The sequence below is a fragment of the Xiphophorus maculatus genome, chromosome 7 (genome assembly GCF_002775205.1).
Source record: "Xiphophorus maculatus strain JP 163 A chromosome 7, X_maculatus-5.0-male, whole genome shotgun sequence".
NCBI classification, from domain to species: domain Eukaryota; kingdom Metazoa; phylum Chordata; class Actinopteri; order Cyprinodontiformes; family Poeciliidae; genus Xiphophorus; species Xiphophorus maculatus.
The window spans coordinates 5,319,226-5,347,205 of record NC_036449.1 but is presented as its reverse complement, the minus strand read 5'-3'; the positions used below and the strand labels follow the sequence as shown (position 1 = coordinate 5,347,205).

The 27,980-nt window shown below is 40.4% G+C and overlaps 2 protein-coding genes across 3 annotated transcripts; one reads left to right on the top strand and one right to left on the bottom strand.

The window, feature by feature from the left end:
* Positions 1-1,244: 1,244 nt before the first annotated feature.
* On the bottom strand, positions 1,245-7,853 carry LOC102218737 (alpha-aspartyl dipeptidase-like). Its single transcript, XM_005811313.3, has 8 exons — positions 7,427-7,853; positions 6,506-6,594; positions 6,272-6,346; positions 5,324-5,403; positions 5,029-5,202; positions 2,782-2,841; positions 2,629-2,711; positions 1,245-1,366 (listed from the first exon to the last, which is right to left on the bottom strand). The coding sequence occupies exons 1-8, from the start codon at positions 7,519-7,521 to the stop codon at positions 1,300-1,302; spliced, it is 723 nt and encodes a 240-aa protein (XP_005811370.1). The 5' UTR covers positions 7,522-7,853; the 3' UTR covers positions 1,245-1,299.
* Positions 7,854-11,848: 3,995 nt separating this feature from the next.
* Positions 11,849-26,856, top strand: lmln (leishmanolysin like peptidase). 2 transcript variants are annotated; one of them, XM_005811335.2, is made up of 16 exons: positions 11,849-12,223; positions 13,609-13,712; positions 16,318-16,348; positions 17,254-17,336; positions 17,543-17,660; positions 18,213-18,391; positions 18,494-18,599; positions 19,300-19,394; positions 19,552-19,669; positions 20,894-21,001; positions 21,098-21,285; positions 22,095-22,227; positions 22,884-23,043; positions 23,156-23,286; positions 24,387-24,597; positions 25,560-26,856. In XM_005811335.2, the coding sequence occupies exons 1-16, from the start codon at positions 12,086-12,088 to the stop codon at positions 25,658-25,660; spliced, it is 2,004 nt and encodes a 667-aa protein (XP_005811392.1). In that variant the 5' UTR covers positions 11,849-12,085; the 3' UTR covers positions 25,661-26,856. The 2 variants fall into 2 exon arrangements, with proteins under 2 accessions (XP_005811392.1, XP_023192637.1); XM_023336869.1 differs by having other exon boundaries at positions 20,894-21,285.
* The last annotated feature ends 1,124 nt before the right edge of the window (positions 26,857-27,980 follow it).

Below are 27,980 nucleotides of genomic sequence, written 5' to 3'. Positions count from 1 at the left end.
TGAAATGTAAATTTTGGGGTAAATTCTTTGAAATGGATGTACCACTAACCACAAACTCTAATTTAGGACATCAGTGCTTTTATCTAGAATAAGTAAATCTGGATTTTATTTTTTCTTCTTCCTGTTTTTATTCCAGATTTTAACTCATTTTAACTAATCTGTCCAGACACCAAAAAGAAAAAGTTAATTATGCAGGAGCCTTTATCACACCGTTGTATTGTAAACCAAAATGACCCCTTTGTAGTTGTATGATTTGTGACAATAAATCTGTAATAGAATAAAACAGCAGTATAACTTTAACACAATTATCCATAATGTTATTAAAAGCGAAGGCAGCGTGTAGGAAACTGATGGGAGCCCCGAGTTAATGAGAGAAAATCAACCATAAAGTCACATTTTATTCAAGTCTTGTTGTTCATTCCAGCCTGAAAAAATAATATCTTAATATTCTGAGACTGATGCCTGTGAGGGGATTGCGAACTGCAGAGAAACCTTTAACTTTTTGAAGGTGAAAGAGTCACAAATGCAAAGGTTTGATTGGTCGACAGGGATCTTAAGGACTTCCTAATGGTAACCGTCTTGATTTGAGTGGCTAAAGTCTGCACAAAAACTTGTCTTTTAATGTGGCGCATTTCAAAACTGGTTTAAATCGACTCTTTTTGTTCATGATACATGACAGATTTTGAAGATCTCTGGTTGTTTATGGCTGAGCTCTCGTCTCACTTTCACCAGCTGGAGTGAAATCTGCTCACACTGTCTGAACCACCTGCAGCTTTTTAAGTCGCGTCTTAATTCTCTGCTCTGTAGTTTTGACATTTGAATCTGAACGCGGTTAAGATTTCTATTTAAAAAAAGAAGGAAAGTGTAGAGAGTCTAAAAGCAGAATCAGACTCTGTGAACCGACTCGTGGCGATTTGACTCCAGTCCTGCGTTTCTTTTTTTGACATATTTAACACCACTCTGTTTTCCTTTCTGCTACGAGTAAATATTGACTTTTTTTTTCTTTTTGATGTATGTATTCTTACACTTAGAGAGTAAATACTAACAATTTCTAAAAAAAAAAAAAAGATGATTTCACTGTTGGGCTGAAATAAACAGATTTGTTCACATTTTTTTTTTGTCCTGTGGTTTGTCTCCACGTTATCTTGGACGAGCGGGACCTTAATAAAAAAATAAAACAAAACACTAAGTATCAGGGTAAGTGTTGTCGATGACACTAATAACTGCTCATATTAAGACAAACGCTGCTTGTTTGCTTCAGATTTTTATTCTGTGTGGTTTCCGTTCCTCTTTAACGCCTCACTGGGCGTCCGTCAGCAGGAAGCTGAGGTCGCTGCCGGGATCGAACTCCGCCGAGGGCTTCCCACTGAAACACCCAAACGGGACAGTCAGAGGACGGAGAGACAATCACATGAAAACATAAGTCGCATCAACAAGACTTTTTTAAGTGTTTGCAGAGTAGTGATGGTGGTGGTTAATTATTAATATTAGGACCAGGCGTGCCAGAACGCCGTGTGTGTCGCTGTTTGTCTTTCGTATCCCACATTAGCAGTTAGCATGGGTAGCGCTGCTAGCATCACAGCAGTCTCCACTTGTATTCCTAGAGAACAGGTCCAAACTTTAACTCAGAAGTTGAAAGGTCCAGGGGACAAACCAAAAAACGTTGCAGTGTGTTCAGCCTTCCTGTTACCTGCTAATGTCCTGCTCTCTCTCACTCTCTCGCAGCCTGAATGAACTGCAGATTGGGTCTCGACATGCCGTACAAAACATGTTACTTTATAATCCGCTTTTCTTTTTTTTTTGCTTGATATCTGAATTCGTCCTCTGACTTCCTTGTAAAATCCTCTCTGACACTAAAATGTCTACCTTTGAGTATTCTGCACTCAGTAAGAACTTGACACACTGAAGAGTGTTCCCTTTAGAACACCCTGATGGACCTTGCTATGGTGTGTTCACTGACTAGAAAAGATTGTATTTTTGAGTTTCTGAGCCGCCGGTCAGGACTGATTCCAGTTCTCAGTGTAAAATATGATTTGAACTAAATGGTTCTGTTTGTTCTGCAAACTTCATTAAGTATGATGGAGTATTAGCGCCACACTAAGAAGAAATGACAGGAGAATTAAGTCTTAATGTTACAAGAATAAAGTCACAGTATTACAACTTGCTTCTCGTATTATTTCAACTTTTTTTTCTTTAATCTCCTCATTTTTTCTTGGTATGGCCCTAATAATCGAGTATCTCGCTTGCAGAAAATTCTACATTTCTTTTGTTTATTGTCACTAAAGACTATAAAATGTTTTTTCTTTGCATACGAGTCTTCCAAATAAACACCACAACTTGTATAAAACCTGAATAATAAAACTACAGTTGGATACTGAAGTTTAGTTTCCCATATTGCTCATGTAATGGTTGGGGAATGGACTAAATTTGAACTAACCTTCTGATTTGATCAAGGCGAGACATTAGTGGAGGGAAAATGTTCAATTTCGGTTTTAGAATGATTAGAATGCGATTAAAGTTTACCAGGCCTGTGGGAGTTTTTGACGTATGTGTAAATATTTCAGTTTTTCAGCTCCCATAATTCGCACGCTAAACTTGTATAAATAAACTCTTAAAGTGACGGAGCACCTGGTGAAGAGCCGGGCCTTTGTCGTTCCCAGCAGCGTGGCTTTGTCTCCTTCTACCAGCAGCAGGGAGCCTTCCCTCAGTCCCTAATATATATTGAATAAATAAAAACAGGTGTGAACCAGGACAGTCCAATAATAGCCGGTTCTGACTCACCAGGACACTCGGAGTGTTGGGTTCTTCATGGTACTGGGTTATCCTCTGCTCCCTGGTCTCCTGCACAACAACAATGTGACACGACATGACACTTTAGCTGTTTTTGTACCTGGAGTCATTTCATAACGCATATTTGTGCATAAAAAAACAACCCGAGGAAAAACGGACCGACTGCACTCCAACATACCACAGCAAACAAGATGGCCGACGAAACCAGAATCCCGTCCATTCTTACTAGGTTTCTTACTTTAATTAAAAATGTAAGTGTGACTGTTGCAGTGTGAACGCTGAGCCACAGTAGCTCATAATTTCTTTTAGTCCTAAGTAAGTAAAACGTTATAAAGAACCTTTTGAAACTAAAATAAGAATCACATTTTAGCAAACTGAGAATAAAAGCCACAACAGATTTAAAAAGCTACAGAACTTACAGAGATTTAGATCGTTTTGGAGCCACATGGCCAAGCAATGATGCATCATAGCACCGTTTTTACTGTTGTTGTTGCAGTGTGTGTGTTTGGCCTCTAGGCGGAGCCGTTGCACAAGTATTGAATGTGCTGCCGTTTGATTTTGTTTTGCACATTACAAACGGAGCAAATGTTACTTTTCCTCCAGGCTCGTTCAGAGTGAAACTGAATTAAAACCAGAACTGGTGAAAACAGCTGCAGCCATGTTCACGCCTCACCCCGACTCTCAGTTGTATTTAGGTCTGGACTTTGACTGGGCCATCCTAACAAAGGGCGAACGAAGGTTTTGACCTGCAACCATCTCTTGACTTTTACGTCAGACTGAGAATGAAAAATTAATCTGAATTACAAATCTATAAACGGGGGATGAAATGTTCCTGAATAACAGCTGGATGGATGGATTGATAAATAAACCTGAATAAATACTGTATAAAATATGCAAGAATATAACCAAAGCAAGAGTTTTATGAAGCCCGTTTCCTTGACAACATAAATGATCACCTGAGGGTTAGCTTTAAAAAACCTTTGGAAATAAATTTGTCTGAAAAATTCTATATTTCTCCACAAATATTTGCAGGGAAACGAAGCATAAAAGAAAGTTTGTTTAAAACTAAACTAAGACCAAACCACCACATCAGCACGGCGTCTCGCAAAGCGCCGTTCGCTTCGGGGTTAGTCTCTTTTCGTTCAGCGATTCCAGAGGAAGCAGTGGCAGAATCAGACGGAATAAAGTGTCACATTTCTCAATGGCCGACGCGGCTTTTTGCTGACGCGCGTTTAAATTGACGCCGCTCGGTGCTTCTGCGGTTTCCTGTGCCTGGAGAAATTCAAACCGCTGCAAGTTTTCAGCACACAAATGAGTCGTCGTTTTGTTTGTTTTTCTTTTAACGCAACTATGTCTGAATTGGGACGCAGTCATGTGTTTCAGGTAAAGCACAGGCTTTTGTATGTATAATCAAAGGCTTTTATCATTTTTAAATAGATAATTATCTGCTAAGGATTACTGATGGTTTATTATATATAAACCCGGCTCAGCCTGTTCTTTGCCGTCACTGTTACTGGTGTATTAAAATAAATAAGTAACGTTTAGCCTGGTGGGGTGGGTCAAGTAAAGCCTGGTGACCCGCCAGGCTTATAATCTACTGGGGAAACCCTGCATACCACTTGGGGTTTTTTTTTTTCCTCCCCCAGATTATTTTATATGCTGCAGCTCTTCTGGCATAGCTCAACTTAAAATATGCAGTCGATACGGACGTATGTTCATAATCACTCTACCATCCGGAGGTTTACATATTTTGTCATACTCCTTAATTGAAATGCGTTACCACTTATTTTAGTAAATAAATCTGAATTTACCATTAACCACTTAGGTCAGTTATGAAGCCAGGACTTTGCGCGGCCATCCGACCTACCTGAGCGTAGGCTGGTTGATGCAGATGGACTGTTTTTCGTTTTGTAGAGCAAGATTTCTTTATAGATAAATAGCATCTTAGAAAAAAAAATAGATTCCCATTTATTGACGACGTTTCTCCGTTTGTATTAGCTGATTAGAACCACAAACGACTTTTCCTCAAACGTAAAGCATTCAGCCCAAGTAAGAAAATAACCAACCCCAGAAAGTCACAAACTTTGGGCCTGTCTCGTAACGCAGTTGAACAAAACCTTTGTTCTTCATTTTGTACCTACAGTGATTTAAAAAACCAAAGTTCTTTGAACCTAGCAATTTTGTCTCTTAGGGCAGAAAGTTTGCTGTAAGGTCTCTTTAGTTTTTTTCTCGACTCACCCCCATGTGGCGGCTGTTGGGGTCGGGGTCCAGGTAGTGCGGGTTGATGTTGAAGGGGACCAGGCCGATGGCATCGAAGGTCGGCGGGAAAACGATGGGCATGTCGTTGGTGGTGCTGATGCTGATGGTCGCCACGTTGGTTCCGGCGCTGGAGCCCATGTACGGGACGCCGTCCTAGAAGGGGAGGAGGCACAGAGAACGGGGAAAACATTGCTGGACCTCGTGTTGCGCTCATGTCTGCGTGTTGCGTCAAGGCTGCTGGGCTCTGTGCGATCCGGCTGTGTGTGCGCTCCACCTCCAGGACTCTCTTCCTGATCTCCGTCACCACGTTGTTGTCGTAAAGGCTCTTCAGCAGCCGGAAAGTGTTGCCTCCTCCTGCAAGCGGATGCGTCCGTTAGCGTCTCCGTGGATACGGGGTCAGTGTGGTCGTGGGGAAAAGTTCATGGCAGTGAAGTGCTTAGAAACAAGGCTCGCAAAAAACACCAAACCTACTAGAATTAGAGTTCTGAACCATTCTCTTCTCATTAGTTCTTGCACTTAAAAAAGTAGTTGGTTGGTTTTTGCATATTTGCTCTGTAGGAGCTGACCAGAGCTTCCTGCAATGTCAAAGGGCAGTATTATGTGTTGTCCTGCCACATAGTGGCATTTTATAGCACAATCAAGTAAATATGTAAACTTCAGTTATTACAAAAGGCTGCATATCAAATATGACATAACATAAATTGAAGCTGGTCATTTAAATTTGGGCCTCTGTCTCTTTAAGAAGCTCCTGCTCTTTCAGAAACTCCGCCTTCAGGAAGTCATCACAACATGGCTCCTCCATTAACCCTTTAGCATTGTTTTTATCAGGCAAGAAAATTCTGTAACTAGTCCTACGTCAGGTCTGTAAGGTTAGCGGGAAATAACGGAGAAATCAACAATAACGTCCAAGAGGAAAAATGAGGGACACAAAGTCTGGTTGGATAATGACTTAAATAATACCGGCTTATAAAAATCTGCCTTCAGGACAATGCTTAGAAATAAGCCGTAGCATGAAATGGCGTTTCAATGCCAATATAGCAGTTAGCGCAGACTGTTTCAAAAAGTCCGTCACCTGCCAAAACCTTTTACCATCACTGCCCGTCAGGAGAGAAGGAAGCAGAACTCGAGTAAAAGACACGACAGAATTAAAGAAGGTTGAAAAAGAGCGGGCTGTGCTGTGGGGAGGAGAGCGTCGCCTCAGCTCGCCGCCCTCAGTTCTCACCAATAAAAATGCCTTCAGCCTTCCGGACGGCTTCGACGGGGTCTGCAGCCTCGTGGATGCCGTCGACCTCATAACCTGCCGGGGTCACAAACGGGCAAGTCAAGTGTTTTCAGGACACCGCGGCAACAGCCGGAGTGCATCTCCACTCGGCTTTATCAACGAACACAGACAGACTGCTGAAGGCTGCGATCACGTAAGCAATAGTTTAGAGGTACTGGCGGCGAACAGCCCTACCTAAGGATCTGAACTTGTTCCTGGCAGTTGTTGTGTAGGCATCTCTGTCATGGAGGGCGTAGGGAACAAACAGCACTCTGGCCACATTCCTGAAGGACGAATCAACACATATAGAAATATAAAGCTGTCTATATGGAGTCGTCCTCACACTGATGACACCCTGGGCAAACCCCTCAACTAAACAAACACTCTGCGTGAACATAAAAAGGGTTAGCATGTGGTTTGGTAGCAGCATTAAGAACTAAAAGACGTCGATGTGAAGATATTTGAGCAAGACGACAAGCTGTGGATCGGTTGCCAACTTCAGCACCATCAGCCGCCCTTTGGTGCTCAGCGGTGTTGAACGGAGGCGGCGAGGAAAATAAACGGCGCTCCAGGATTGGCCGCTTCGCAAACGAGAGAACCAAGAGAGCTTCAAGAAGAGCAGCATTTTTACTTTGGTGCGTCATCTTCCTGAACTGAATTTTCTGTTGACTAGATTAGAAATGTGCTAGGAAACCTCCCTTCCCCTCGCAAATACCCAAAATTTCCACTACTTTGCTTTTCCAAAGAGCGAATTGGTGCTCCTCGTTTTTACCGCCAAAACATACATAACACATTGCTCCGTTTTTCAATTGGCATGAAGTTATTACCAGCACTGAACTCAAATGCAGCGTTAGCCACAGAAACAACTCGGTGTTTCTCTTGGCGCCCCTCTGTCCCATGCCACCCAGACCACAGAGCCAAATCACCCAGAACAAAACCCGCCTCTAAATCTGGAGGCTCATTAGCTTGAGGACTTTTCTAAAACTTTCCCAGAAATCTGCTTCCCTTTGACGGCCTGCGCTCGTTTCCTGCTGTCCAGCTGACGTATGCGGTCTCTTTATAGGCTTTAGTTGAGTCTCCTTGGGTTTGTTTTCCCGGGTTTCTGTTCAGACGTACTTTCCAAAGAAGGCGGAGATGTGCTGCTGACAGTGGTCCAGGTAGCCGCTGCCGTGCAGAGTGGAGTTGGACACCAGCAGGAGTCTCCGCTTCATGTCTCACCGCGGGGGGTCTCACGGAAACACCGAGCTCAGCCGGACTGCAGGTGAAGTCCAACGTTTCGGGTCAGAGTCCGGAAGATTCTGCTGACTGCGGCTTTCTACAGAATCAGAAACGCCTTGGGGGGGGAAACAAACCTCTGCTGTCACTTTCGACTTTACGTCTCAACGACGTTCCGCTGCTTTAAGTAACTCTGAATGTTTTTTTTCCCCACTGACACGCACATCCGGCTTAGTTTTCTGTTTTGTTCCCAGGTTTCATTTATGGTTCTTTAATACATATTTTAAAATAACTGTTTTGGGTTGCTTTATTTATTTCCCACACGTCATCATCTTTGGCGTATTTGTGTCAAAGTAAAAGTTTCGTCGTCCGGTCCATTACTTTCACAACAAAAGCCGGCTTTTTTTTTGACAGTCTCTATCTATATGAAAACATTATTTTTTCCTGTTGATGTTGTTCACAATAATTATAATATTAAAATATAAAACAATGGCGGCTAAAAACAAAAACGGAAGCAGTTTTTCTTTATCTTGAAGTCCTATCAAAATAAAAGCCCTACCAGTACCGAAGAAATAATGATAATAATAAAAAAAAAATAGTCTCCATACATACAAATTCAAAACAAGTGCTCCAGTCACTCTACAAATAAACATAAATCGTGGTATGAGTATGAAATATTGCATCATAATAACGAATATTGGACTTAACCCTCTATGGCATGGCGTTGCCCTCAGGCAACAAACCACATAGCTGTACCTCACATTGCTCCTTTATTTTATTTTTTGGGGGGCATGATTTTTGACATATTTTTGTCCAAAAAATAGTTCTTTTATGAATATAGTTTTTGTTTGATTTGTATTTCATTTCTCATAATCAGTGTAGACAATCTTGGTGTTCTAGACCAATGTTACCCTGAGGCAACAAACCCAAATCTGGTTCCAGGAGGTGTCAGAGTCCGATTTTATGATTGACATGTAATTAGGGACCACCAAGCTCCCAAAGAATGCAGGAAAATATTTCTTCCCCACAAAAATAAAAAGTCATGCCATAGAGGGTTAAAAAAAAAGAAGATTAAAACTTTTTGACATAAATGTTACATTTCCTATCTTTTTAGGGAAAAAATAGCCTGTTGTAGGCCATGTAAGTCATGGTCTACAACAAGCTATTTTCCCCTTAGGGATCCATAAAATATCTTCTGTTCTAAAGAGGCTACATTAAGTATCTTATGAGGCAATGTTATATAAGATGAAGAAAATACATAAACAAAAATGGTACTTTTTAGAAATTAATTTTGGCAGGCAGTCTTTTCTACATTGTCGTAATGGTAATTTAGAATAATGCTGTAAAATTATTTTAAAATGTGGAATAATTTCACAAAATGTGGAGAAAGTGAAGCTGTGAAAACTTTCTGGATGCGCAATAAAAACACTCGTCACTTTAGATCAGTTTATCGTTGCTTATTTCAATAATTTAACTCGTACTACAGTTGCCAACTTGACCTACTATTGCTTGTAGCTCTTGTCGATGCCTCACCGTCTCTGTCAGCTGTTGTTCTCGCATAAAATTAGTATTTTAATATCCAATCTAATGTGGAGTTTCTTTCAACACTTTCACCCCCACAGAGTGTAACGTAAAAATAAAAAATAAAAAAAGACACAGAAAATTAAATGTGTGCATCTGAAATTCACACTACGATAATTTCATGAGGGACCGAAAATATATTTTTCCCCAAAAAAACTCATGTATCAGAAAAAGCTTTTTCTAAAACTGCACTTACAGAGGACATCCTCTAGAGGGCGCCGTATCTCCGCCTGAAGAGTAAAAATACAACCGGAACCATTAAAAAGAAAACCGGATGGAAAACACGGACAATAAAAGTGAGGGACTGAGACACTAAACAGTCTGCTGCAGGAGGAAAACCGACAATATCATCGTGAAAGTAAGAAAATGAACCATTTCTGTGGGAGGAAAACCGATAATATCACCGTGAAAGTAAGAAAATGAACCATTTCTGTGGGAGGAAAACCGAGCCCCGTGCTTCCAGCTTCACTGAAATGGCTTCCAGATTAGAGGAGGATCTCTGCTGTCCGGGCTGCCAGGATGTCTTCAAGGATCCGGTTCTTCTCTCGTGCAGCCACAGCTTCTGCAAGGAGATGGGAGGGGAGGGAAGCTGTCCTTCTCTTATCTGGACACCAACGCGCACATACACACCTTCACACACACCTTCACCAACAAGGTTTTCCCACAATCCTTCACCGATTACGTTGTAAGAATCTTGCCAATGAAGGTCTCTGTGAGCAAACAGCAGCTCAGAGGTTGTCGACGTGACGACAACAAAGACCAAATCGTTGAGCCTTATTGGAATTTAGATGTGATGACTTTCTAATAAACTAGAGAGTGGGGGCATTTGAAGATGGTGGGGGGTCTATGTTCAGGTTTTATGACTGACGATGATGTTCGCCTCTGTTTGCTTCCTTCTGATTGGTTGAACTGGCAGTGTCTAGTTAGATTTTCTAGAATCTGTTTGTAGATAATTCCAGTAAAGTCCACAAATTGTATTTGGGTTACACTAGACGACCCGGTGATGAGGGCTGGCTGCAGAAACACAAACTCCCACCAAGTAATTCTGGTCTAGATTCTAGTGCAAATATTGTGGTACATTTAAAAATAAGACAAAACTAACTTACAAGTAACTTTTTAGCAAAATAAAAAGGCATGTTTTAACTAAACAATTCTCTAAGGTCGATGGAAAGGTACTGCTTCCATTGGCAGATTGTTTCACTTATAACAAGACCTTTTTCCTGTTAATTTATCTGCCAATGGAACAAATACTTTTTCATCAATTTTAATACATTATTTTCTTAAAACAAGCCTCTGTTTCTTTCTTGAAAGTTACTTTTAAATTCATTTGTCTCGTGTCAAGCGTACTAAGAAATTAGACCAAAAATGACTGTGTAAGGTTTTGTGTTTTTGCAGTGAAGCAACAAAAATATTCCTGGATCATCTCGTATTAGTTTGCTCGATTGCCTTGGAAACCTCTGAGGGAATCGGCTAATTTTCCCAGCTGTGGAAATATAAACACTAAATGAACAGGATTCCAGATAGACATATGTGTTCTAGACTTTTGGGGTTAATGGACCTGCTTATGTTTTATAGGAGAAAGCTTTTTAAATCCTCCAGTTTAGTTTGAGAGAAGCTTTTTTCTTTTCTATTTTTAGCAGTTGTATTAGGAAACTGAAACAAAATGTGATATTGTTGCAATTAAAGCAAATATATATATATTTTTTAAATAAAAATGTTATTTCTCTCTTGGCATGCTGCATCAAACTTTTTTTCATCTAAGTTGACCAGAGTATTTTGTGTTTGCTACAAAACAGTGACAAAAAAAATGTCACAATCATTTTTAAATACACATTTTTATTTCTTACCTGTGCACGCACAAAGATAACGATTCCTGCCAAAATTTTGTACAAGGTTATAAAACTCAGCTCACAGTGACACATCCTGATTTACAAGTGTACAACATTTCTGACTGTAATTTGTGCCCATAAAACATATATTTGGTGGAGTCTAGGATGAGAGGGGAGGTTTATTACGCAGTCACTGATAATTGGTTATTATTTGCCAAGATGTATTTGTGAAGAAACCGAGCTCAAACGCAAAGATTAAAATAACAGCCTCAGATTGTAGCTATAGGCAACGCAACCATCAGACTACATGGGCAGGTCTGTCAGGAGCCCCTGGTCAGTCTCATTAAACTAATAAGGCCTTAATTATTTTACTAGTGTTTCTTTTACCCTATATAACCTAGATTTCAACTCATTTTGATTGAAAAAAAAAGGTAATTATTGCCAATAATTGCCTGTAATTTTATGGCCCTAGCAGCAATGCATAGGGCCATAAAATTAGCTACCTGTCAAAGCTTTTGTCTCACTGCTTGGAAACAAACTTTCAAGTTTTATTAGACTAATCGGGGCCTTGGGGTTTGTGTCAGTAGGAAAAACCAAGACTTATCTACGTCAGCGAAAACACTTTCTGTTACCACCATGTATGTCTCTTTTAAAATGACATTATCCTACAAGGAGCGTAGAAATAAGACACTTCAAAACCATTTTTAAACATAATGTAAAATTAATGACAGAACAAACTTATATGTCGAATAAAAAAAGCTATAATACATCTCTAAACAAGCTCTAGTAACTCGTCATAGCTAGAAACGATCTTTGTAGGCTTGTAACGCTCCCTTGTTCTTTTTTAAGTGGAGTGGCGCATCCTGTTCCTACACGGTCTTCGGAGCGCCGGGTCCGCCTCCTCTCAGCTGACTCCGGAGCAACAAACCAGAACCCGCAGCTGCTGTCATTAAAGCCTTCAGCCGGCCGGCACTTACAGTCTGCTCGAAAAAGTAGAACCGAATCATCGACCGTTTTTACAGGATGGTATCGTGTTCAGATTCACCTCGCGAGCGATGAGTAAAACGCGCGCCGAGGGGACCGGACGGAGACCGGCGGCGGGTGTGTTTGCTCCGTGCTGCTCAGTACCGCTTCTCGGGCTCGTCAGAGGATGGAGCGCTGGTTAAGAGGGGGTGGCGAGCCGTCCGTGTCCCGGTGTCTCCTCGGTCCTGTCCTCGTCCTCTCCCTCCTAGCGGTGCAAGCGAGCTGTCACAGAACCTGCACACACACAGTCCCCTCCGGCCGTGAGGTGAGCCTCGGCTCTTTCTGCAACGTTCACTGAACAGTTTGTAGCGCTGAGCTGTTAGCCAGCTAGCTTCCTGAGCCAATTAACGTTGATTTTATTAACTATAAATTCTATTAGAGGATGTTTAAACCCAAATTTGATGAACAAATATGTTTGAGAACCCTACTCCACACTCACACCGTGGTAAAGTTTTGTTTCTGCTCACTGTAATTTGGAATTTAGCAGTTAGTTGAAAAGCTAAGAGGCTAACCAGAAGCTAGCCTGTTCATCCGGCTTAATTTGCAGCATAATTTATGTGTATTTGCCCAATTATAGCGATTATTCAGAAATTTACAATCAGTTTATTAGTTCTAACTGTTCAATTTAAGCCTCACTTCTCATAGCAACAGCAAAAATAGTACGTCCGGGTGGGCATTTTCAGAATAAAAGCTCAATAAAAATGTAATTGTAAACCAGACATCTGCAACTTTACAACCCAAAGAGCCGTTTTTATCCCAAGTCCAGCAAATTAAAACTCATCTAGAACAAAAAATGTTGCATGACCTTTTAAAAAAAAGGACAAAATGTAGTTTGACAAGAATTTGTCGTTTTTAAACAACCAATTTAACATTTGAAATAAAGAATTAATAAACAACTTTATAAAAAAAAACTTGGCTACATTTCAATGAGATGAAGACATTTTATTTGTGAAAAAAGGATTTACAAACCTAATGACAAGAAAAACATGATCTGAATATTACTGCAATTTAGTACTTTGTTTTACTAAATTAATGCAAATCCAGGTAAAGCTGGAAACCAGTTAAAATCTGCAATTAGTATTATGTATTATTGTACAGTTTGACATTTTGCTGTCAGAATTGTTTGCTATCTTTTTCTGCTGTTGATTTCGTGAGTATCAATGAGTTATAAAACATAACTAAATGATTTAATTTTATGTTTGTGGAGCTTTGACCGCAGTGCCATTCTGTTACCTAAAAGATTTAAAACTAGTTATACGTTTTTATTGTCACTTTTATAATTATTTCAATGACTTCCAAATATCTTCCTAAAAGTTTAACGCCAAACTGCCCACCCGAAATACACATACACATGTAAAAGTATTGGTTTATCATTTCAGCCAGTTACTTAGAGCCTTTGTGGAAGGTCAGACCTCTGATCTATGCTAAGATTTTCTAAATATTATTTACAAATAGTGATTGCGAAAATAAGAGCACCATGTTGGGTAGCTTAACATTGAGTAGAAAACTTAAATGTAAAACAAATATTAAACAAATGTGAAAGAAAAGCTGTGGGGCAGCTAACTCACTGATTTTCAAGCCCCTTCAAACACACAATGAAAAAAACAAAAACAGTTGCATCACATTAAAGTTCCTGTTTGCTTCTTTTAGGTTGTCCATCAAGTGTACTTGAAGCCTGAGCGCTTGGCAAAGAGAAGTTCTCCTGACGACCTGCAGCTAAAGATAAAGATCGTCTACGACAGCAGCGTTGACCAGTAAGTTCATAGTGACATGAATTGCAGTGTTATACAGTTCTCTGCAAAACTGTTCACACTGCTTTAAAGCTGCAGTTTGTAACATTTATTTTTTAAAAATTGTTTTTTTTTTTTTACATAACTGTTTAAACTGTCACCATGTTTTGACGTCTTATGAGACAAATAATCTGTGAAAAGATGGATCTCCCTGAGCTACGCTACTCTTTCCATCTGAAGAAATTCTCCGTTCCCGACCAAAAACAACCGGTCAGAGCTAGGAGGCGGGTCTTAGCGCTGCCCATCAATCTTATGTACTCGCTGCTAAATGTGCTATTGGCAGAGAAACAAAGCAAGTTAAACTGAGTGTTAATCAATCAATCAAATTTTATTTGTACAGCACATTTCAGCAACGAGGCATTTCAAAGTGCTTTATATCATAAACCCAAAGTCACGCAACATAGAATCAACAATCAAACCATGACATTAAGTCAAGTTCCATCGTTAAATTCATAATTGATTACGTTTCAAATACAATTCTAACCAGGTGGGCTTTTAGTTGAGATTTAAAAGAAGTCAGTGTTTCAGCTGTTTTACAGTTTTCTGGAAGTTTGTTCCAGATTTGTGGTGCATAGAAGCTGAATGCTGTTTCTCTGTGTTTGGTTCTGGTTCTGCGGATGCAGAGTAGAGTCAGAACCAGAAGACCTGAGAGGTTCTGGAAGGTTGATACAATAACAGGCCTTTAATGTATTGTGGTGCTCAGCTGTTCAGTGATTTATAAACTAACAATAGTATTTTAAAGTCTATTATTATTCAGTCTATATATATCCTGCAACTTTTAGATGTGCCTCTGCTGCACCACACCTGAATAGAATAATTAGGTCATTAAGGCTCTGGAGAACTGATCTACACAAGGAGGAGGAAATTAAACCATTTCGTTCCAGTGTTTTGTACCTGTGGCTCATCTAAAAACTGCAGGACAGCGGCCCTTGAGGACTGGAGTTTGACACCTGTGATTTAGTCAGACCTGTGAAGACGCCGTTGCAGTAATCAGTGCGACTGAAAATAAACATATGGACGTGTTTCTATAGATCTCGCTGAGACAAAAGTCCTCTAATCCTGGAGATGTTCTTCAGGTGGCAGAAGGCCGACTCCTCCTTACTCTGATTGGTTGTTTCTAATTAGCACTGGGAGAAGGCAGAGGAGCTCGACGTTTTGTTTGTTTCTTTTTAAAACAGATTATCTGTCACATACCATACTGTCATAATGTAGTGAGAGTTTCAACAAATATGTAAAAAAACATTTTTTATAATAGTTACACGGCTTTTTTAACATTCAATTTTTTTTCTTCTGACAACCACAGAACTCTGGGTTATTTTATTGGGATTTTACTTGAAATAACAAAACACAGTTTCTTACGATCTTTGCTTGGGTGAATACTTTGCAGAAGAGCCTGTGGCTGTTTCTCTCAGGATATGTCTCCTTCAGCTTCCCATACCTGAGGCTTCATTCGCAGTTGGCATCAAACAGTCTGAACATGTTTGAACAGCCCTTAATGCCGGGGTGAATCCACGCAAAGCAGCACAGAGTTTTGTTTTCTTCCGACCTGTTTAGGTTGTCTGCGGCTTTTCATTTGCTTTAATTGGAGTCGGGGAAACGCTCTGTCCTGAGACGCGCCGGGCGAACAGCCGCTGACATACTGGGACCCCAGAGACACAGCAGAGCTCCCACAGCGTCGTCGATTTGTTTGGAATATTCCGGAAAGGATTTTCTTTACAGTGATTCGAAAAAGTGTTTGCTGCTATCCTGATTTTCTGTTTCTTTGCATGTTTGTCGCACTTCAAACACAAAATGCAGTTTTTAAATGAAGGCGTCTATTATTATTAAGGGAGGAAAAATTCCAACCTGCATGGCACTGTGTGGAAAAAGTGGTTGTGTCCTCCGTTAAACCGTAACTGTGGTTTGTCACACCTGAATTCCTGATCATCACTTAAACAGAACCTGCATGACAAAGTGAAAGACTACAAAAGATCCTCAGTCTATTAGTAATATTTGTATTGGTTAGCATTTGTGTCATTTTGTTGTGGAAAATTAAAAAAGCAAACATTTCTCATCGTCCTTTTATGTAAAAATCTCATTTGTGTGTCAAGTTTACATAATTAGTAACAGGTATTTTATTGATTTTAATTTTTTTTTTTGCTTATATGAAAAATATAATTCTATTCAGAAAGTTGTATTTTTTTTTCTTACTCGTAAAAGTCTGGGAGTTCTTTTGGTTTAACACCTAAAAAGAAAAGAAGCCGTTCTTTCATTTCACTAAAAAATAACTTTTAGGGGTTTTTTAAATATATTTTTTTACATGACGCTTCTTAAAATTTGCTAAGTTCAGTAGGATCTTGTAGATCTTTGGAGCTCTTGTCGGATTATCTTAGTTGCAGAGAGCATAAAAACGTCTCTTTGGATTGTAAAATGGACTGACCCTGATTTAACGACATCGGGGGGGAAAAAGAAAACGTGCGACTGTAATGTGATAAATGTGTGACGCTTTAATAGACATTAATAATTTTGCTAAGGCACCATATATCATTTTTTTGTCGGTGGTTAACGTGCTCACTCTTTGTCTTCATAGACTTCCTGCTGACAAACGGAGACTGGTGAAGGTGAGAGGACACCTCATCCCATCCTGTTTAAAAAAAAAACAATGGCTGCAAAGATAAAAATGGCTCTTGGTAGACGAGGATATAAACCAGTGGTGCCCAAAGTCTGTCCTCGAGGGCCCGCATCCTGCATGCTTTAGTTCTCTCCCTGGATCCAATGATTTCTCATTAGAGGCCTAAGAAGAACGTTGACATGCTGAAAAGGTTGTTGGTACCACCAGAGAAAGAACTAAAACATGCAGGATGCCCTCGAGGACCAACTTTGGGCCACCTGATATAAACCATCAGTGTGATCATTCTGACAAACAGCAGCATTGTTGCCTCTTGTGACGCGGTGATAATGTGACCAGGCCTAAAACAGGTCATTCTGATAGGAGATCAAAATAGGCAGCACTGAGCAAACTGAAACCTCACCACCTAAGAATGATTTTTAAAAATGTGATGAATATGTTTTGTATACCCACAGACCTATCTTAACATGTTCAAGGAGACATAATAGATACCTTTGAAACATATTGAAGTGAATTGCTACACAAGCTAATAGTTGCACATGTTCACTGTGGATTGTGTGTAAATATGTGCATGGCTTTAAATCGGTACATCATTAAAATAAATGACGTGGCGACTTTCAAGTAAAGGTGCAACGATAAAGCGGCGCCACTTTTCTTAATTTTGGGTGTTTGCCGATTGTCCAGCACTTCCATGTGAAACCGATCTCATCTGCCTCTTTAAAGGTCTGAAAGTCAACCACTGAATTTTAGACCTTTACTGAATTCTTCCTCCATATTTGTCAACTTTTGAAACAAAAAATATTGGTATGGACCAGAATCGGAATCGGTAGGTTGGGTTTTTCTTAAAGATTGGCGATTGGCTGTGGTTCCCAGCTCTCTCTGTACGTCTCTCTTCAGGACAAGCTGTTTCCTCAGGCCATCGACTACCTTCAGAGGGCGTTCAGCTTGAGGCGCAGGGTGGGACCCGTGCTGCTCAGCAGGTACCTGCTAAACCCGGTGATTCCCATCAGTTTAGAATCTGGGCAACAGTTGACGGATTTAGTAACTATGTGCGCTTGTTCATTTGTGGGGGTTTTTTAATTGGTGGAAACAAATGTCTTCCTTTACGGTTTTAGTTGTCAAATCCGGAAAGACATCAGAAACCAGATAAACCTGTGCAGTGTTTAATATCTTTGTCTCTTTTCAGACAATGTGCAACCAATCAGTACATGCGGAAGAGAGGTGACCCTCATCGATACTGCCAGGACGCCTGCGCAGACGTCACCCGGTGCGGTCCCGTCGTCGTACCACAGCACCACCTGCAGGTCGGAAACTGAGAAAAAAAATTAATTTTACGCCAATAAAGTCAGAATAATATGAGAAAAAAGTCATAATATTGCGAGAAACAGTTGTACAACAATATGACGTAGTAATGTGAGAAGAAAGTCGTAATAACATGAGAATGAGACAAAGCAATATAACTTTCTTATTGCTACAGAATAACTATAGAAGATTTTTTTCTTTATAAAACACTTAAAATCATTTTCTAATTTTCTTCTATTTTTTTGTCTTTATTTTGCTAACATTGTGATGTTATTGTCCTAAGATTACAACTTCATTCTCGTAATAAAAAAAATCTCAATCTGGCCCCAACACACTGTCGTAGGTGTTGGACTTAAGACTAAAAAAATAATTGTGAATTTATTTTTTGCCTGCTTTAGTAACTGTACTATTAAATCTTGATCTGTTGAAATTATCTCCATGGACACCAGGAACTGGGTATCGGCCACCAAACTTTATCTGGTTTATGGACGGCCCTGGAAGGTGGAGGGTGAAGGCATCAAAGAGGGTTTTCCACATTTCTGTTTGTTTTTCAGCAATGTAAGGTTTGCAGTGAGTCTGGGAAGTCCTGTGGCCCAGCGGGGCCCCCAGACGGCCCCGGGGTGGAGGGCTCAGACTTTGTGCTGTACGTCAGCGGCATCACCACTGAGCGGTGCGGACAGGAGAACATAGTGGCCTATGCTGCCTACTGCCAGCTGGAAGCAGAGCTGGACCGGTCAGCTTAATTATCCTTTAACCTTAATAAAGTCCAGGAATAAAGACAAATCTGTATCTTTTAACTCTCTCTCTCTCTCGGTGTGTGTGTGTGTGTTTTCAGGCCCATTGCAGGTTATGCCAACCTGTGTCCAGCCATGATCTCCTCTCAGCCTCAGGAGTTTGAAGGAATGCTATCCACTGTCAAACACGAGATCATCCACGCTCTGGTAAGAACAGTTTCACTCATCTCTGACACACACATCACCAGACCGGTCACAATAACACATTCTGCTGGACAATAAATTGTCCCAGAAGTTATCCCGATAAACGATAATATTGTTGTTTTGAGACCATTAACGGTAATGGCATCATAATGCCAAAAGACATTCTCAAAGATCAACAAACGTTAAATTCTAATAAACATTTTAACACTGGAACGGGAAGACATTTGAAATATCCAAATAAACAAAACAACATAAACAACAAATAAAATGAATTATGAAGTCTCTGTGAAAACAAAATTGTCCTTCAAAAAAGGTTTACTGTAGTTGAAATCCAAAGCAGCCGACTGAAGACTTTAGTCATCCAGTTCATAGTATAAAGAGAGAGAGGAAAACGATAACTTGGCCAAATGGAAATTTTCAGGTTCTTTTAATTTATCAGGTCATTAATTGATCTATTGCTTACAACAGGCCTACCTATTAAGCTTAATTAGTTTTTTTTCTTGATCTGGAATACACTTCCTGTTTTTGCTTTTTTTCTGAGTAATAGTCATACAAAACACTTCAAGTCATTCTTGTTACGTTAGCTTTGCTGTTGCTAAGGTAACAGGCTTCCAGCCATGAAAATCAACGATATTCCCTACTTCAACATCTCTCTGCCCTACTTCCTACTTCAGAAACTGAGATTTTTGTGTGTGTTCACCAGGGGTTTTCGGCCGGTCTGTTCGCCTTCTACCACGACGACGAGGGCAAACCTCTGACCCCGCGCTTCGCCAGCGGCCTTCCCGCGTTCAACGAGAGGTAAACAGACGGCCGATCTCGCTCCGCTCCGCCGATTTCATTTCTTATCCGCCCGACACTGGCTGTGTTTTCATCCAATCAGCTTCGTTTGTGTTGTGATGCTGTTTCCAGTCAGATTCCCCTCCTCTAACCTCTTAACCTTTGACCTGTTGCTCAGCCTGGGCCTGTACCAGTGGAGCGAGGCGGTGATCAGGAGGGTCAGCCGACTGTGGGACATCAGAGGAGGAGAGATGGTGCGGCACCATGTTCACGTCCTGGTCACTCCTCGGGTCGTGGTAAGGAGCAGTTTCTCTGCTTCACAGATTCACTGTAGAATTTATAAAGTCAGTAATTAATGATTGACTTTCATGGGGGCGGGCTCTAAAGTTTCTGGTTCTCTTTTAAAGAGGCGGTATTATGTAAAATTGAAATTTTTGAGCTATCCATCATGTTATAATGTTATTCCCTCTTCAAAAACATACTTGGAGTGTTGCCTTGATTCTTTCATGAATGTTTGAGAAATTCTTTAATCTCCATGGCAACCATTCAGCTGTGTGAAACGCCTGGGTGGACTTGGCTCCGCCTTTGAGGACGAAGCTCCTCCTCTGACCTGCATTTTCCAAACTCTTGGGCTTCTGCCTCCCAGAGCAACCGTGATGGATTGATTATTCAAATAATTGACTAATTGTCAATTTGAGTATACACCCTAAAAAAAAAGTCAATTTGCTCAAAAGACAACACAGCCAGAGTAATTAATCCCAAACTGTGTAATTAAGATAAAAAAAACTTCTGTGTGCAAACATGTTCAACACAAAGTGGCATAGTTTCAGCTTCACCTGGTTCAAATTCTGCAGACAGCACTACTATTAAGCTCCTTTTGCAATCCACTTATTAGTCGGTTAATCAAAAAAAAAAAAGAGCTCTGATGTTAAAAGTATTATTATCCTTTCCTACAAATGATCAAGCATAGAAACAAGGAATACTATAATATTGCGTATTAGGCAAGAATATGTTTAAATGTATTATTTAAAAACAAAATTATTTGCATGTTTTATGTAGTTTTAATATTGTTTAAAATAAGCTTAAGAGAGCAAATGAAAAATATGCAGAATGTGCCATATTTATTTACTTTTATCTGATTACTGCTACGAATAATCGATAAATACTTGTTTACTGATATAATTATCTTTTAGCTAGCTTTAATTTGGCAATGACATAAGATCCCAATTAAATACACTGAAGCCTCTGAGGTGACAAAATGAGAGACAGCAGGTTTGACTGGTCTTAAACTGTCGCCTCATTTTGGTTGGTCTTTCTTTATGCCCATTGTGTTTAAAATTTCTTTGTGTCCATTTTTGTTCTTTTCTGTCCATTTTCTTAACAGCGTTTTTAACGGAACTCTGTTAACTTGACAGAAAACCCAGTGAGTCTTGGATGTGTTCAGTAATACTTCAGTTTGGTCTGGATGTTGGTTTAGCGGATGTGACGGAGTCACCGGGTTGTCTGTGTCGCTCCTGCAGGAGGAGGCCAGGAGGCACTTCAGCTGCCCCATCCTGGAGGGGATGGAGCTGGAGAACCAGGGCGGGACGGGAACCGAGCTCAACCACTGGGAGAAGCGGCTGCTGGAGGTCCGCACCTTCTCCCCCACCCCACTACGTTTTACAAAACGCCAAACAAACCCAACTTGTTCTTTCCTCCTCGTGATTCCGCACGACTCTCTCCAGAACGAGGCCATGACGGGCTCCCACACCCAGAACCGGGTGTTTTCCCGCCTCACGCTGGCTATCATGGAAGACAGCGGCTGGTACCGGGCCAACTACAGCCTGGCCCAGAGGCTGGACTGGGGCCACGGTCTCGGCTGCGACTTCGTTATGAAGAGCTGCAAGTTCTGGATGGACAGACAGAGACAGAGGTGCTGTTTAAAATAAGAAAAGTAATAATTCCAGATGTCAGCTTTTGTTATTTTTAGTGCCAACTCTCAGGGTTATTTTTATTTAATAGTTTGGTGGCCAAATTTTCCCTACTAAGCAGTCTGTCATAAAAAAAAATCAGGATAAATAATCTGAGTTTGTTCTGTAACTTTTTGATACAAAAAGGGACAGCATTATGCAAAATTGACTTTTTTGAGCTTTACACAATGTTGTAATGTTATTCCCTCATTAAAAACATACCTGGAGTTTTGCTTTGATTCTTTCATGCATGTTTAAGAAATCCTTTAATCTCCATGGCAACCATACAGCTGTGAAAAATGCCTGGATGGAAGTACAAGGACGAAGCTCCTCCTTGGAGCTACAGATTCTAAGATTTCACATCTCTCCTCTGTGGCTCCACCACTCGGCTCCTTCAGACTAGTCAGCAGCAATTAGCAAACACCTGGTGGAACTGAGCATCAGCCGAGCTCATTATAGGAGCTACTTCTCAGTGAAAACGCTGGTAAAAAAGTTGCTAAAGGATTAATAGAGGAGCCATGTTGTGATGACTTTCTGAGAGCGGTGTTTCAGAAAGAGTAGGAGTTTTTAGAGACAGAGGCCCAATTTCAATGCATTAAACTATGATGTAAAATTTCTTTCAAGTCACGTTTTATATATATCTACTTGATTGTGCTATAAAATGACACTACGTGGCGAGAAAACACATAATACTGCCTGTTTAATTGTTTCTTTTTGATATTTTCTGATCATGCCTTACCTTCTTAGTTTCGCCCTTCACTGTTGTTTGCAGGCGGCACCCTGTGACCCCGTTCTGTGACACGGTGCGGGCCTCTCCTCTGCAGCTGACCTGCAGACAGGACCAGCTGGCAGTGGCTGTCTGCAACTTGCAGAAATACCCCCAGCAGTTGCCCCTGGAATACCAAGTGAGTCAAAAACCTTTTCCCAGCAACCATTTCTTGGTTACTATGCATCTAAACTTGACTTTCTAGGTCGTCGCTGTACAAATTTTCTAAATAACTGGCAATAGACGTTTTGGAAAATGTACAGATCGGATATTTCATCAATAGAATTAGGCAATAAATGAAAACCTACTGTATCTCAGACAGCTCATTGAGTGACATAAAATGATTAAATGAAATACCTTTTTTAGCTTCTGACCACTACTTTTTCAACCCAAACCCTAAAAGAAATACCCCCCGTTCCACACCAAAAAGAAACATTACCCCCCAAAAAACATACCCAACATAAATAAAAAAAAAGACATCCCTCCCAAAAAGGAAAAAAAAAGCTCTCCCCATAAAAAATGTAATACAGACATTTTTCATTAAAATAAAAAAATACAAATAACCAAAAGAATATATTCCCAACCTGAAAAAATATCTCTCCACCCCCATAAAATACATTCCCTGAAAAAAATAAGTTGATAAACATTCAAAAAAAAAGTACACATTCCCAAATATAAAAATGAAAAGAGTATAATTTAAAAAAATACATTTCCCCCCAAAATGTTGATATTCCCAAGCAATAGACAATAAATTACTAAGAAAAGACATTCCCATGTGCCTCGTTGTTTTGTCAGTATTTCGATCGGATCCCGGACGTTGCTGCAGATCAGCTGTCGTCCTTCGGGGGCGCTGTGGAGATCGCCGATTTCTGCCCCTTCAGCCAGGAGTTCAGCTGGCACCTCAGCGGAGAATATCAACGAAACTCGTACTGCAGAGTATCGGAGAACCAGCCAGGTGCTGCTCACACATCGCAAAGACAGATGATGATGACTAGAATCTAGTGCTCTGAACATCAGCTGATGTCTGAGTTAAAGTAATTTAACCATCTATGTGTGTGTGTGTTTAGACTCATGGAGGAATTATGGAGCGGAGCAGTACGGCCTGGACTCTGTGTGTCTGTACCAGAAGTCGGCCTTCGTCATGGAGCAGTGCACCAGGAAGATGACGTATCCAGACTGGGGCTCTGGATGCTACAAGGTGCGCTCAGTTTGTCCTCACGTAGTGAAGGACCACCTGGAGTCTGCGGAGATGTCTCTCATGTCCTGCTTTAAAAGAAAATATATACATCTATATTTATTTGTGAAGTTGCATAAAAAGTTTTAAGTTGTGACTTAAAGTATGCTGCTAACAAAGTTCACGAAAACGTATTGTTTCTCTGAGGTGCGAAGAATGCATAACGATTTTAGGTTAAGCAATAAGATTAAGAGGAAGATCATTTTAACTCCGGACTGCAAACAGAAGTTGTTCAAACTATTTTTTTCTATTCTGATTCCAGCTGCTGATAATGTCCTGTTGCTGCCACAGGTTGGCGCCAGTGCGTCAGCTAAATACTAATTCAGTGAAGTGAAAGGTTTTCTCAAGGTTGTGACCTACGTCCAATTAAAACAATCCAGAAAGTTTTTGTTTTTATTATGGCACGTATGCACTCGTGACATGTGACTGTGTCGTGTTTAGGGGCGTAAAGCCGGGGTGTCCAAACTTTTTGCCACATGGGCCAGAATCCCGATGGTGAAAATACTCTGGAGGGGCTTTGTTGTTTTTCCCAACTTGGAAAAACAAAATAATTGTTTTTTTGTTTTTTTTTTTTTATCTGCTCAGCAAAAACAAGCAACATTTTAATGAAACAAAGTGGCAAGTTATTTTTTTTCTTTTGTATTAATAAAAGGCGGACAGTTTCCTAACATTTAGAGTAATTTCAGTTTATTTGGTCTAGAAAATGTTTTTATTCTATTCCCACCAACAAAGAGAATTAATGTGCTCTTGTCTTTTTTTTAATTTTTTTTTTTGGTAAAAAGTTGCTAGATGTTGACAGCTCTACTTACTATAAATATAAAATTACAAACACAACTATTAAAGGAAAAACGCTTTGTGTCTAACAGTTTCCTTTAAAGAAGAATAAAAATTTGTGATTGAAGTTCTCATGTTGACAAAAAAAGACAAAAGTATCCACCGGAGGGCCAAATTTGTAACATTCTTGAACCAAAGAATTGTAACATTCTTTGTGTCAGAGTTCACACAAAGCTGTTGTAACTGTTCAACGCAGCAGCTGCTGACCGCTGTTGCTTCCCCGCCTGCAGGTTTCGTGCTCGTCTCAGGGCCTGACGGTGTACGTTCAGGACCGCTCCTTCCTGTGCGTGAGGAAAGGTCAGCAGCTGAGCGTCAGCGTCCGGGTCAACGACTGGGTTTACAACGGGGTCCTGCTCTGCCCCGCCTGCGCCGACTTCTGTGACGACTGCCCCCTGCCCCACCAGCTCCTGCCCATCAACGCCTCCAGGAGCAATCCCATCGGTCAGTTTCACTCGAGGCTTTGGTTATAACACAAAGTTATCGATTAATGACTTAATCTAGAGGTAACCGACTGCATTGATCGACTGAGGATTAATAAAAAAAAATAAACCTAAGTTCTCACTTGTATCAAAAGGGCCGACCATCTTCCCAGAAGATGAAGGGCTCCATTTTTAATATGCTGAATTTAAAAAAATTACATAATATAATTATTTTGTGTCAGCTGTATTAAATACTGACAGGATAAACATGAAACTGTGATTCTCACAATACTAAACTTAGACGTATTTATAAAACAGGAACTTCTTGGGTTGATAAATAGAAAGATAAAATATGAAAAGGATAATTCAATTAATTGTAATTATTTAATTTCCCTTTGGGATAAATGCAGTATTTTTTGAAAATATGTTTCACACTCATCTCCCCATGAACATATACATGTTCACCCAGACTGGTTGCTCTTGAAGGAAAGTTAAAACTTCGCTACATAAAGTACATTAACTCAGGACAGCCCTCAGAGTCAACCGTGTTTTTATTGTCTTTTTTCGACATGTTACATTTTCCTCTCTGCGTTTCTGCCGCCACATCCTGACCTTCGTAGCACAAAAGCCATTTCTGAATGAGAAGCTGACATTCCTTCAGCTCGGCTGAATCAACGCTATTAAGGTTAAACTTAAGGAGCTCGTCGAGTGTTTATATTTCTAAACAGAACCGCATAAAGTGCATTTTTCATCCCGCACTGGACTCTGTTCGGACCGTTTGTCTTCCGCCATCTTTAATTCCTGTGTCTGCTGGCTCCGCTTAAGGATGACCAGCCGCGCCCTCTTCTGGACGGAGGCCAAACTACACTAAAATAAGTCCTAAACAGACATTAGGACTTAATCGACATTTCAACGTAATTCAATGAATTGTTTGCATCCCTTTTAAGAACACAACATTAATTATCTGTGTTTGTTTGCTTTCAGATCCCTGCTCCAGTTCTCCAGGTCTGGCCATCACTCTCTGGCTGCTTCTGCTCAACCTGCTCCCTTTAGTGGCTGAACTGCTGATCTGTCACTGGAGCTGATGACACACACACACACACATACACGCTCACAATAAGGTAGCTAAAACTCTACTGTACTGTAGCCCTCAGAGGACTTGATGACACACCTTGTTTTTCTTCTGAATTTGGTTTTCTTTCCTTTAACCTGAAGCTGGGAAAAAACAACCTTTGTACATCCCTGACTCTCTCTCTCTCTCCCTCCCTCCACTCCTATGTTATTATTTCCACCTTCGACTCGACGTTTTTCCTCTCAGGATCTTTGCTCTTCCGTTCCTTTTTTGGGGTTTTTCCGATGACAAAACTGTGTCTGCGTCTCTCCAAACCGTCTGCCACAAAAGGATGTGTTTACATGCACTTCAAAAACCAGGTTGCCCTCATTTTTTTTTCTGTAATTGAGAACCATGGTCACTGTAATCAGAATGTAAACACTGCAGACACACCTACTTGTTTCTAAAGGTTATCGCTGGCTCTGGGAGGTACGGTTATTTAAATGTGGCAGCTTATGTGGTTACTTGCAGGTAAACTGTTCGTATTAAAGGAACAGTTTACCTGCAAGTAAACTGTTCATGTTATGACCCAATACTTCTCTCTTTTCAAGGCTGCGGTGCGTTTATATTGATGTAAATATATAGAATTATTTAAAATTAACCATTTTTATTGCGAGAACAAACACAGACAGATTTCTATTATCAAGTTAGTAAAGCAAAGGTTAGCTTTTGATTTTACATTTCATTCTATTCTTGAATTCACCTGTCAAAAGGGTCCTCCCCTTTTCGGATAAAAGTTTGCTGCTTTCGACACAAGCGTTCATATCTCGCATTGAAATTCATCCTGCATCGTCAGAGCCCAGTTAATTATTAGAGCTCAACTAATTGTTTTCAGTCACTTGAGCTGTGGCTATTCAGTCCCAAACATGAGTGAAATTCATCTGAATAACATTTTTGTGAACGTACACAAACAAAACATTCAGAATATCACCCACACTGCAATCTGTAATCCACCGATCGATCAAATCAGATCTGCCTGTCAGGATGTACTAATGCCGCCAAACTGTCCTAAGAATTGAAGATTGCTTAGATAGTTGCCAGATTTGTTGTGTTGCCCTTCAAATTTCAGGTAAGTCAGTCCCAAATCTTGGATTTATGAAAGATGTCACAGTTGAGATCTTTTCAGCTGCAATTTGGAAAGCCACTGAGATTTTATTGTCGTTGTGGCTAGTTAGCATGCTAACCTCGTTTAGCAGCACAAGATGCTTCATTTTGGTTTTTGCTTTTAGATACTAAAGGAGAACTGGCAGAAATAAATGCAGAACAGCAGTACTAGGTATTTAATGGAATACCAACAGACATTTTAAATGGGCGGCGGCCATTTTGAATTCAAACAGAGTAGCCTAGGTAACTCTGATGTTTCAAGTCAGATTTCTAACTTCCAGAGGTGTCCAAGTTATTTTTCCTGACTCAGAATATTAATTAGTTTGGCTTGTAAGTACAAAAGGAAGTCACCATCAGGGGAACATAGTTCACTGGTGTTTTTTGCAGTGCATGTAAACATGTTGTCATAACTCTTATATTACAGGGAACAGAATACTCATTTGATTAAAATGAAATATAATTTTATTTCATTTGAACCTTACCACGGTCTTATGAGACGGGGTCATTTGGACCCCACAGGTTTTTTTACCGTGTGCGCGGTCTGGAGAGGTCGCATTGACCCCGTGTGCATTTTTGCTGTTTTTTTTATTTATTTATTTTTGTCCACTATGTGGTTTCGAGAACTGACGGTCTGACGGGACAACTTCCGACCGTGACATCTGTCGCACTTCTCCTGAGCGCCGCGCTGAGTCAAACACAGCAGGGTGTTCGTCTTTCTCCCAGTGAAGGAGGAACACGATGGGTGGAATCTCTCAAGCTTGAACCCATTGTGAAAGTTTCTTCAACTTCTCAATGATCAGGTTTTCTATTTATTTTTCTCCTTTCATGTTGCACTAGAAGTAGAATTAAAGATATCAACACTACAGCTGTATTTCAAATCTCCTTTTGGACATTTTGTTTAGTTTTTGTTCATTCATCTCAGATGGGAACAAAGAGGAACCCTAGGACGTTTTTTGGGGGGGGTGAGGGATTTTTACACTGCCAGCAGGGGTCTCGCAGTTTAGTGACCCCTGCTGGCAGCTGTGGGGAACAGTTTAAAGTTTTAGAATGCGAGGCAATTTGTCGTACAGAAACGTTTTAAATTATATGTGTGTGAGGTGGAGTACCTGGCGTTTAAATGAATTACCTCTCTTGTAGTGAGCAGACCTTGTGTTTCATTAATGAAGTCATTGAATGAATCTGTATCTCTT

Bases quoted from the DNA above. Each gene is read 5' to 3' on its own strand.
- LOC102218737 (XM_005811313.3), bottom strand. From the start codon at position 7,521: ATGAAGCGGAGACTCCTGCTGGTGTCCAACTCCACTCTGCACGGCAGC. The intron at 2,712-2,781 runs GTGAGTCAGAAC...AATATATATTAG, and splicing joins CCAACACTCCGAGTGTCCTG to GGACTGAGGGAAGGCTCCCT. The intron at 1,367-2,628 runs GTGCTCCGTCAC...TGGGTGTTTCAG, and splicing joins AAGGCCCGGCTCTTCACCAG to TGGGAAGCCCTCGGCGGAGT.
- lmln (XM_023336869.1), top strand. From the start codon at position 12,086: ATGGAGCGCTGGTTAAGAGGGGGTGGCGAGCCGTCCGTGTCCCGGTGT. The intron at 17,661-18,212 runs GTCGGAAACTGA...TTTGTTTTTCAG, and splicing joins TACCACAGCACCACCTGCAG to CAATGTAAGGTTTGCAGTGA. The intron at 18,600-19,299 runs GTAAGAACAGTT...TGTGTTCACCAG, and splicing joins ACGAGATCATCCACGCTCTG to GGGTTTTCGGCCGGTCTGTT.